This window comes from Microcaecilia unicolor, chromosome 3, assembly GCF_901765095.1.
Source record: "Microcaecilia unicolor chromosome 3, aMicUni1.1, whole genome shotgun sequence".
Lineage (NCBI taxonomy): Eukaryota > Metazoa > Chordata > Amphibia > Gymnophiona > Siphonopidae > Microcaecilia > Microcaecilia unicolor.
In genome coordinates, this window is record NC_044033.1 from 374373285 (window position 1) to 374385375 (window position 12091).

At 50.7% G+C, this 12091-nt stretch overlaps 1 protein-coding gene across 1 annotated transcript in view; it reads right to left on the reverse strand.

The window, feature by feature from the left end:
- CAD (carbamoyl-phosphate synthetase 2, aspartate transcarbamylase, and dihydroorotase) overlaps positions 1–12091 on the reverse strand; it is a 448399-nt gene that overhangs the window by 19691 nt on the left and 416617 nt on the right. Inside the window, exon 40 of the mRNA XM_030198598.1 lies at positions 693–848. Within this exon, the coding sequence (XP_030054458.1) occupies positions 693–848 (156 nt within the window). The remainder of the gene's footprint in view (positions 1–692; positions 849–12091) is intronic.

Consider the following 12091-nt stretch of genomic DNA (forward strand, 5'->3'; position numbering starts at 1 on the left):
GATAGAATTATAAGCTTTATACCATTTATCATTTCTAAATGAATCTTTCTACTCTCCTTTCCCTTGGCTGCGCCTCCCAAATAAAATGTGAGCATCATAAACAGGTCATGAGTGATGAAACAAGAACATCAAGATCTTTACAGGATGTTATGGTAATAGCTTGGAAGAAGAAAAATTATACAACTACAGCTCTATGGCTGGTGTTAACTGTGGGCACCTAAATGTTAGGTGCTCTGCTACTGCGTTATGCTTGTATTCTATAAAGGAACTTGGGTGCCCAGGTACTTGTATAGAATCAGCTCCCACCACACAGAGCAGGGTGCCTCAATGAAGCCATCTACTTATAGAATTGCCTTCATACTGTATAAAAATCAATCAGTCCTTTGTTTTGATGCACCTACTTTTCATGTGAGTGTGTGCCTAGGCAATTTTAGAGAGCCATTTTCTGTGTCTAAACACGCTTTACAAGTTGAAAATGTTTCACAAAATTGTGAAACCATACCCCCAAGATAGAATTTCAATCAATGCACAACAGTGTTGAGGTCTTATGCAATATATAATTTTGAAAGCTATTTGGCGGTCTTGCTGATTTGATTCAGTTTGTTTCTACCTGCATTTAATCAGCTGCTGCTTTTATCTCACAGCAATAATGTCAGAATTTTCTCACCATCAAAACCAAAATAGCTATTTACCTGTTTAATCCCCTTGGAGGCCACAAAGTGTATGATATCAGAGGGCATGCGCAGGTTGCGGGGTGTAACGTAGCGCAAATTCACACGATATTGAGTCAGCAGGCAGGCGAGTGAATGCACAGTACGGCCATGTTTCAAGTCTCCCACCATCGTGATCTGAAGAGAATAAAATAGTTTCTTCACTTTAACATACGATAAAGACCTAAAGCTGAACATAGAGGACAATGGATGCTCTTGCTGGCTCAGTAAGCTAAATATAGTAGGCTTTTCAGCTCAGAAGTCAAATTAGATTGAGGCACTCACAACACAATTAAGCCTGTGATTCTAACCCTATGGGTTAGGTGGCATTTGCAGGTGGTGCTCTTTGCATTAGAAATATGTATAATGGGTTTCAAATGGCACACTGCAGATATAAACAGCACCAATAACTATACATTGTGTGTTCTTTCATGTGCACATGTAATTAAAATTGCTGAAAATAAGCCACCAGTAGGTATAGTGTAGATACATACCTGTAGAAGGTATTCTCCGAGGACAGCAGGCTGATTGTTCTGATTGGGTCGTCGTCTGCGACGGCCCAGGAGACCAGCATATCTCTAAGCAAACAAAAACTTTCTAGAACGCACCGGCGGGGGGGGAAGAGCGAACTGCGCATGCGCGAATGGCTTCCCGCCCGCGGCGCGAGTGTGCCCCCTCAGTTTAATAAAAAGCAAAACAGAGAACTAGAACAACTCCAAAGGGGAGGAGGGTGGGTTTGTGAGAACAATCAGCCTGCTGTCCTCGGAGAATACCTGCTACAGGTATGTATCTACACTTTCTCCGAGGACAAGGAGGCTGCTTGTTCTCACGATTGGGGTATCCCTAGCACCCAGGCTCACTCAAAACAATGAACGAGGACATAACAGAGATTGACCTGAAAAGAAACACAACTAAGTGAGAGTGCAGCCTGGAACAGAACAGAAATGGGCCTAGGAGGGTGGAGTTGGATTCTAAACCCCGAACGGATTCTGCAACACCGACTGCCCAAACCGACTGTGTACCTTTTCTGCGACATCTTTTTTGAGATGCAGCTACCAAAATTGCACACAATACTGTCATCACTTTTATGCTTTTCTCCCTTCCTCTAAAGGCAGAAGATCATAAATCAGGCTTAAATATTTTTATTTCAGTCCACAGCTCCAGGAACTAACCGATAAGACATGGAAGAGAAGCCTTTTTTTGAAACTGAAATCTTTAGTGCTGCTGAGCCAGGGATGGAATGCAAAACCCTCCAGTTCCAAGCATATCAAGTATTTCATTTCTGCACTCTGCCTGAATGGGAGCCAGGCCACAGACCCAACCCTAGAAAATTACTGCCAAGCATAAAATCTGCAGAGAAAAGTACCAGTTGTACATTTTGAATAAATTAGGTCATACCTGCTAATTTTCATTCCTTTAGTTCCACCAAACCAGTCCAGAACCTGTGGGTAATGCCTGTTGACCAATAGATGGAGACAGAGAAACAAAGTAGTTCTGTGTGATTCACCCCCTCAAAGGTACTGTGCAGCCTTAGAATGCTCAACATTTTGAATAACCAAATGACCAAACAATGGACCTTGAGCTCTTCCTTGGGCTAGAAATTTGGTCTGATTAATCCTGTTATCTTATCGTCGATAACAAAATTGGAAAAATTCAACCGCTAGAGAAAATTAAAAGTTGAATATGCAATTAACCTGCTCAAAACTGTAATGAAAAGGTAAGATTATTGAGAATTAGAGCGGTTAGAAAAATAAACATATACTAGAGCAGGTTTCTGGATTGGTCTAATGAGACTAAAGGAAAGCAGGTAATACCTAATTTCTCCTTTCTTAGCATACTCACTAGACCAGTCCAGAACCTGTGGGATGTAGCAAAGCACTTCCCAAGATAGGTGGAACTTTAGAGAAAGACAGTGTAAGCTTCCACTCTGCAGAAATGGATGGGAAGCAACGCTTGCAACCAAACCACAAAGATGAAAACATATCCGGTAAACAGGATAGGAAACATATCTGCAAAGTACCAGGCAAAAGATTTAGCACTTTGTTACAGCTTTCTGTTTCATGGAAAGGAGGTAAAAACGTGCCCTACCCTCAAAATTTGTTGGATAGTCTAAGCTACCTCAAGAGATGTGCAACAAAGAAATAACTTTTGAACCTCTGTTGAAATGCTTGATTGTGAAAAAGAAAGTACGAAGTTTAAACCTACCTAGAATGAAGGTAGCACTTTTGGACGAAAAGGACATAACTATAGGCCCCTTTTACCAAGCTGTGGCCACAGGGGGCCTGCGCTGGCATCAGCGCATGTTTTTGATGTGCGCCAAGGTCCCATTTTACTGCAGCTGGTAAAAGAGTAGTCTTTCTTTTCTGTAGGAAATGGCCGTACGGCAAGTAAAGCACCTGCCGCACAGCCATTTCGGGAGGGAGCCCTAACCGCCACCCAGGTGATGGGCTCCCGTGCTAACCAGGCAGTGCCTGGCACTGCCTGATTACCACTGGGTACACCCCCCGGCGCTACAAAAATATGCTACTCGACAGCCCATAAGAAACAAGGTCATAGTCTCACTGGACCTAGCACATAGAAGTTCAAAAAAAGTAAGCATTGCACAGAGCTGCTTGAAGAAATCATAGAAATGTTTGATTCAATAAAGAATTCATGTAATCATGCTCATCATCTATTGCAGAGCCTTCTTCCACTAAAAGAGAGGAACCCTGGCAACTGCTGATCACAAGACATGTACTTCAGGCTGTTAAAGCTTGACTATTTCTCATGTACCAAACAAAGTCCAACTAGAAATAGCACTATCTCCAGAACAGAAGCCTCTGCAGAAAAAGCGAATGCTACATACCTGTAGAAGGTATTCTCCGAGGACAGCAGGCTGATTGTTCTCACTGATGGGTTGACGTCCTCGGCAGCCCCCTCCATCGGAAAGTTTACTAGCAAAGGCCTTTGCTAGTCCTCGCGTGCCCATGCGCATGCGCAGCCGTCTTCCCGCCCGAAACCGGCTCGAGCCAGCCAGTCCAGTATGTAGCAAGACAATACACTCCAAGGGAAGACTCAACTCCAAAGGGGAGGCGGGCGGGTTGGTGAGAACAATCAGCCTGCTGTCCTCGGAGAATACCTTCTACAGGTATGTAGCATTCGCTTTCTCCGAGGACAAGCAGGCTGCTTGTTCTCACTGATGGGGTATCCCTAGCCCCCAGGCTCACTCAAAACAACAACCATGGTCAATTGGGCCTCGCAACGGCGAGGACATAACTGAGATTGACCTAAAAAATTTACCAACTAACTGAGAGTGTAGCCTGGAACAGAACAAACAGGGCCCTCGGGGGGTGGAGTTGGATCCTAAAGCCCAAACAGGTTCTGAAGAACTGACTGCCCGAACCGACTGTCGCGTCGGGTATCCTGCTGCAGGCAGTAATGAGATGTGAATGTGTGGACAGATGACCACGTCGCAGCTTTGCAAATTTCTTCAATGGAGGCTGACTTCAAGTGGGCTACCGACGCAGCCATGGCTCTAACATTATGAGCCGTGACATGACCCTCAAGAGCCAGCCCCGCCTGGGCGTAAGTGAAGGAAATGCAATCTGCTAGCCAATTGGATATGGTGCGTTTCCCTACAGCCACTCCCCTCCTATTGGGGTCAAAAGAAACAAACAATTGGGCGGACTGTCTGTGGGGCTGTGTCCGCTCCAGATAGAAGGCCAATGCTCTCTTGCAGTCCAATGTGTGCAGCTGACGTTCAGCAGGGCAGGAATGAGGACGGGGAAAAAATGTCGGCAAGACAATTGACTGGTTCAGATGGAACTCCGACACGACCTTTGGCAGAAACTTAGGGTGAGTGCGGAGGACTACTCTGTTGTGATGAAATTTGGTGTAAGGAGCCTGGGCTACCAGGGCCTGAAGCTCACTGACTCTACGAGCCGAAGTAACTGCCACCAAGAAAATGACCTTCCAGGTCAAGTACTTCGGATGGCAGGAATTCAGTGGCTCAAAAGGAGGTTTCATCAGCTGGGTGAGAACGACATTGAGATCCCATGACACTGTAGGAGGCTTGACAGGGGGCTTTGACAAAAGCAAACCTCTCATGAAGCGAACAACTAAAGGCTGTCCTGAGATCGGCTTACCTTCCACTTGGTAATGGTATGCACTGATTGCACTAAGGTGAACCCTTACGGAGTTGGTCTTAAGACCAGACTCAGACAAGTGCAGAAGGTATTCAAGCAGGGTCTGTGTAGGACAAGAGCGAGGATCTAGGGCCTTGCTGTCACACCAGACGGCAAACCTCCTCCAATGAAAGAAGTAACTTCTCTTAGTGGAGTCTTTCCTGGAAGCAAGCAAGATGCGGGAGACACCCTCTGACAGACCCAAAGAGGCAAAGTCTACGCCCTCAACATCCAGGCCGTGAGAGCCAGAGACTGGAGGTTGGGATGCAGAAGAGCCCCTTCGTCCTGCGTGATGAGGGTCGGAAAACACTCCAATCTCCACGGTTCTTCGGAGGATAACTCCAGAAGAAGAGGGAACCAGATCTGACGCGGCCAAAAAGGAGCAATCAGAATCATGGTGCCTCGGTCTTGCTTGAGTTTCAACAAAGTCTTCCCCACCAGAGGGATGGGAGGATAAGCATACAGCAGGCCCTCCCCCCAATCCAGGAGGAAGGCATCCGATGCCAGTCTGCCGTGGGCCTGAAGCCTGGAACAGAACTGAGGGACTTTGTGGTTCACTCGAGATGCGAAGAGATCTACCAAGGGGGTGCCCCACACCTGGAAGATCTGTCGTACCACACGGGAATTGAGCGACCACTCGTGAGGTTGCATAATCCTGCTCAACCTGTCGGCCAGACTGTTGTTTACGCCTGCCAGATATGTGGCTTGGAGCACCATGCCGTGTCGGCGAGCCCAGAGCCACATGCTGACGGCTTCCTGACACAGGGGGCGAGATCCGGTGCCCCCCTGCTTGTTGACATAGTACATGGCAACCTGGTTGTCTGTCTGAATTTGGATAATTTGGTGGGACAGCCGATCTCTGAAAGCCTTCAGAGCGTTCCAGATCGCTCGTAACTCCAGAAGATTGATCTGCAGATCGCGTTCCTGGAGGGACCAGCTTCCTTGGGTGTGAAGCCCATCGACATGAGCTCCCCATCCCAGGAGGGACGCATCCGTGGTCAGCACTTTTTGTGGCTGAGGAATTTGGAAGGGACGTCCCAGAGTCAAATTGGAGCAAATCGTCCACCAATACAGGGATTTGAGAAAACTCGTGGACAGGTGGATCACGTCCTCTAGACCCCCAGCGGCCTGATACCACTGGGAGGCTAGGGTCCATTGAGCAGATCTCATGTGAAGGCGGGCCATGGGAGTCACATGGACTGTGGAGGCCATGTGGCCCAGCAATCTCAACATCTGCCGAGCCGTGATCTGCTGGGACGCTCGCACCCGCGAGACGAGGGACAACAAGTTGTTGGCTCTCGTCTCTGGGAGATAGGCGCGAGCCGTCCGAGAATCCAGCAGAGCTCCTATGAATTCGAGTCTCTGCATTGGAAGAAGATGGGACTTTGGATAATTTATCACAAACCCCAGTAGCTCCAGTAGGCGAATAGTCATCTGCATGGACTGCAGGGCTCCTGCCTCGGATGTGTTCTTCACCAGCCAATCGTCGAGATATGGGAACACGTGCACCCCCAGCCTGCGAAGTGCCGCTGCTACCACAGCTAGGCACTTTGTGAACACCCTGGCCGCAGAGGCGAGCCCAAAGGGTAGCACACAGTACTGGAAGTGGCGTGTGCCCAACTGAAATCGCAGATACTGTCTGTGAGCTGGCAGTATCGGGATGTGAGTGTAGGCATCCTTCAAGTCCAGAGAGCATAGCCAATTGTTTTGCTGAATCATGGGGAGAAGGGTGCCCAGGGAAAGCATCCTGAACTTTTCTTTTACGAGATATTTGTTCAGGGCCCTTAGGTCTAGGATGGGACGCATCCCCCCTATTTTCTTTTCCACAAGGAAGTACCTGGAATAGAATCCCAGCCCTTCTTGCCCGGATGGCACGGGCTCGACCGCATTGGCGCTGAGAAGGGCGGAGAGTTCCTCTGCAAGTACCTGCTTGTGCTGGAAGCTGTAAGACTGAGCTCCCGGTGGACAATTTGGAGGTTTTGATGCCAAATTGAGGGTGTATCCTTGCCGGACTAATTGCAGAACCCACTGATCGGAGGTTATGAGAGGCCACCTTTGGTGAAAAGCTTTCAACCTCCCCCCGACCGGCAGGTCGCCCGGCACTGACACTTGGATGTCGGCTATGCTCTGCTGGAGCCAGTCAAAAGCTCGCCCCTTGCTTTTGCTGGGGAGCCGCGGGGCCTTGCTGAGGCGCGCGCTGCTGACGAGAGCGAGCGCGCTGGGGCTTAGCCTGGGCCGCAGGCTGTCGGGAAGGAGGATTGTACCTACGCTTACCAGAAGCATAGGGAGCAGTCTTCCTTCCCCCGAAAAATCTTCTACCTGTAGAGGTAGAGGCTGAAGGCTGCCGGCGGGCGAATTTGTCGAATGCGGTGTCCCGCTGGTGGAGAGACTCTACCACCTGTTCGACTTTTTCACCAAAAATGTTGTCCGCACGGCAAGGCGAGTCCGCAATCCGCTGCTGGAGTCTATTCTCCAGGTCGGCGGCACGCAGCCATGAGAGCCTGCGCATCACCACACCTTGAGCAGCGGCCCTGGACGCAACATCAAAAGTGTCATAGACTCCTCTGGCCAGGAATTTTCTGCACGCCTTCAGCTGCCTGACCACCTCCTGAAAAGGCTTGGCTTGCTCAGGGGGAAGAGCATCAACCAAGCCCGCCAACTGCCGCACATTGTTCCGCATGTGGATGCTCGTGTAGAGCTGGTAAGACTGGATCTTGGACACGAGCATAGAAGAATGGTAGGCCTTCCTCCCAAAGGAGTCTAAGGTTCTAGCGTCCTTGCCCGGGGGCGCCGAAGCATGTTCCCTAGAACTCTTAGCCTTCTTTAGGGCCAGATCCACAACTCCAGAGTCGTGAGGCAACTGGGTGCGCATCAGCTCTGGGTCCCCATGGATCCGGTACTGGGACTCGATCTTCTTGGGGATGTGGGGATTAGTTAAAGGTTTTGTCCAGTTCGCAAGCAATGTCTTCTTTAGGACATGGTGCAAGGGAACAGTGGACGCTTCCTTAGGTGGAGAAGGATAGTCCAGGAGCTCAAACATTTCAGCCCTGGGCTCGTCCTCCACAACCACCGGGAAGGGGATGGCCGTAGACATCTCCCGGACAAAGGAAGCAAAAGACAGACTCTCGGGAGGAGAAAGCTGTCTTTCAGGAGAGGGAGTGGGATCAGAGGGAAGACCCTCAGACTCCTCGTCAGAGAAATATCTGGGATCTTCCTCTTCCTCCCACGAGGCCTCACCCTCGGTGTCAGACACAAGTTCACGAACCTGTGTCTGCAACCTCGCCCTGCTCGACTCGGTGGAACCCCGTCCACGGTGGGGGCGTCGAGAGGTAGACTCCCTCGCCCGCATCGGCGAAGCTCCCTCCGCCGACGTAGTCGGGGAGCCTTCCTGGGAGGTGGCCGCGGTCGGTACCGACGTCGGGGACCTCAACCTGGGCGATGGGCCAGCCGGCGCCACGCTCGACGGTACCGGAGGCGCAAGCACCGCCGGTACCGGAGGGGTAGGGCACAACAGCTCTCCCAGAATCTCTGGGAGAACGGCCCGGAGGCTCTCGTTCAGAGTGGCTGCAGAAAAAGGCTGAGAGGTCGATGCAGGCGTCGACGTCAGAACCTGTTCCGGGCGAGGAGGCTGTTCCGGGCTGTCCAGAGTGGAGCGCATCGACACCTCTTGAACAGAGGGTGAGCGGTCCTCTCGGTGCCGATGCCTGCTGGGTGCCGAATCCCTCGGCGACCCAGAGCTCTCGGTGCCGACACGGGGAGGGGACCGGTGTCGATGCTTCTTCGACTTCTTCCGAAGCATGTCACCGGAGCTCCCCGGCACCGACGAGGAGGACGTAGAATCCATCCGTCGCTTCCTCGGGGCCGAGACCGAAGAGGGTCGATCCCGGGGGGGCTGTACCGCAGGAGCCCTCAGGGTAGGAGGAGACCCACCCGAAGGCTCACCGCCACCAGCAGGGGAATGGACAGCCCTCACCTGCACTCCTGACGATGCACCTCCGTCCGACGACATCAGCAGACGAAGTCTCGGTACCACCGACGTCGATGCAGTCGCCCGATGCCTCGGCGCCGATGCAGAGGTCCGATGCCTCGATGCAGTCGATGGAGCGGCGGCCAAGGAAGATGGTCCGGACGCTGACGACGTCGATGCACTCGATGCCTCCGGTGCCGATGTCGACGAAGAGCCCGAGAACAACACGTTCCACTGGGCTAATCTCGCTACCTGAGTCCGCCTTTGTAACAGGGAACACAGACTGCAGTTCTGAGGGCGGTGCTGGGCCCCTAGACACTGAAGACACGCAGAGTGCCTATCAGTGAGCGAGATTACCCGGGCGCACTGGGTGCACTTCTTGAAGCCGCTGGAAGGCTTCGATGTCATGGGCGGAAAAATCACGCCGGCGAAATCAAAAGCCGAAATGGCGAAAATTGAAGCACCAAAATTTAAGGGGAGAAAAAATCTCGACCGAGGCCAAACTAGGCCTACCCCGACAACGAAAGAAAACTTACGGGGCAAAAGCTGAGAAATTACGGGAAGGGCAGAAAACCCGAAAGGGTCTTCCGGAACACTTCCGGAGCGCTTCCCGAACTTTTGTAACGAAAAAGAAGAAAAAACACGTCGAAAAGGACGCGCGAGGTCGACTCTCTGGGGCACGAACGGCGTAACACGACCGTACCGAGCGCGGACGAAAGAAGACTGGCCGGCTCGAGCCGGTTTCGGGCGGGAAGACGGCTGCGCATGCGCAGTGCGCATGGGCGCGCGAGGACTAGCAAAGGCCTTTGCTAGTAAACTTTCCGATGGAGGGGGCTGCCGAGGACGTCAACCCATCAGTGAGAACAAGCAGCCTGCTTGTCCTCGGAGAATAGGCATTATATGACTCCCCAAAAATGAGAAAAAAGTTATTGAAGGCTTCAGACTCCCTTTAGACTAGACTTCTAGCAAGGAAAGGGTTTTGTTTCTCTTAAGGCCACTGGGAGAAGGGCCAAGCAAAAGGAAGCTTCCTCCTCTGGAATCGGACTATTAAAGAAACAGCTCCTCTATTCACAAACAGCTGCTCAGCTTCCAGATGTTCCGGTAGGTATTTAGAAAAAGCTACTGAGATAGAAATGGGAAGCCACTGCTTGACCCGGGATTGGTAGCATGGGACGTTGCCAGGCACTTGTGACCTGGATTGGCCACTGTTGGAAACAGGATACTGGTTTAGATGGATCACTGGTCTGACCCAGTATGACTATTCTTATGCTATCAGGGAGCCTCCAGAAAGAGACCACAATTGACCTTTCTGAAAGAGAATCCCACACCCACAAACCATACTGTTGCCTTTGTACTTTCTATTCCAAACATGGAAACAGAAGAGAGTTTCTTTCTTTTCTTTTTTTTACATTGCAAATGGCAGAAGGAGAAACCTTGCTCCAGGAAGTCTGAAGAACTGCATGAGGATACTAAGCATCCCTCACAAAAATGAAAAGAGCTACTTCTGTAAGCGACCCAGCTGAAAGTGTTGACTGGCCCTCCTGATAAGGAAACTGACTTAAGCAGTCACAGAAGCTAAAACCAAAATATAGCTGCTTTCCCATGCTTTACTCCTGTGAACCGTAGGACTGCATAGGCATCAGTAAATACCTTTATGGTGCTAGCTTGATCTCCTGACATAGCCTTCCAAAAGGCACTAGAGGAGGACTGCCATGATAAGAGAGTTATATGGACACCAAGATGTGTTGTAAGATGAGCAGTGGCAAATGTCCTGCAAGAAAAAGCTCACATCTCATACCCCTTACTGCTGGAGCTTAATTGGTATCAAATGGAGAGACAATTTCCTGATGTCTTGGTTTGAGTAAAACAGCTTGCCACCCATTTACACCCCTTATTGGGGAAGGAAGAAAAAGCAGTGAACAAAGGGAGGGAGATGATGGATGAAGAACTTGAACTCCTCCAAGTATCATTGCGGCGCCAAGGTTTTGTCTCTTTCTTTTTTGGAGCTCTAAGCTTTAAAAACAAAGTACCCTCTGCTCAATTGACTTCCAGTTCTATAACTGAGGGGTCAATAGACCCGCTGGAAAAATTACCGGGTTGCAAACAGTGACCAATGCACAAAGAGGATCATATGCAAAATGTGTTGCAAAGATCCCCTTTTGTGCATCGATTGCTGTTTGCGACTGGAAGCTGTCAAATGAGGCCAGCAGACCCCCCCCCCCCCCGAGTAACAAACTCCCTCGTGGTCTACTGACCCCACCGTCACTTCCACTACATAATCCCTAGTGGTCCCAGTGGACCCCCAACCCCCTCCGGACCAACTCAAAGAAGAATCGCAAACCCCGAACCCCCCCAGCAAGAATCGCCCCTGGTGGTCTAGTGACGCCCTCCTCTCTTCCCCTCCCATACCTTGAAAATGATGGAGGCAGGAGGGCAGGAGCAACACCATCTCCCTCTGGATCCACCTAGTGCATTCTGGGATACATCAGGCAGGTCTAAATGCCATATAAGGAAGAAAACTCCTTATATGGCGCTTAGCCCCACCCAGTGCATCTCAGGATACACCAGTTAGGGCTGTGTTTTCTGCCATCTTGCTCAGGGTGGACCTAGAGATACGAGGGAGGTGGTGTTGCTTCTGCCCGCCTTCCTCCATCTTTTCAAAGATACGGAGAGAGGGAAGAAGGGGGTCACTAGGGGTGATTCTTGCTTGGTGGGTGGAGGGGTTCGGGGTTTGAGATTCCTGCTTTGGGGGGGGGGGGGGGGTCCACCACTGATTTCTTTGCGAAGAGTCAGAAGGCACGGGGGTAGGGCCGTGTGTGCAGTTCACTGGACCACCAGGGATGCCTAAAAGCTCGGGGGGGGGGGGGGGGGGGGGTCCGTGCACTTGAGCGCTTACCTTTACCTTATGAAGGGTGCAGTCTTTTTGCACTACTATTTAGTGCAAGCAGACTGCTGCCCATAGTGACAGGTCCAGACCCTGACATAAAAGTTTACACGTTAAAGGTTGTTGTTCCATGCATGGAACTGTCTGTGCATTACTCGGAATGCAGATTTTAGCACTAATGCATTTGCATAGGGTTTTGGTAGCTGTGAATGGCAAATGTTAGCACGGTAAGCTTTCTGCATTTGGCCGAGTTAGGAGCTGTTTCAGGAACCAGTTCAGGAGCTACACAGTCCACCCATCACCATCCATTGGAGACAGAGGAATACTGAGCATTCTAAGGCTGCACTATACCCTTGATGGGAAAATC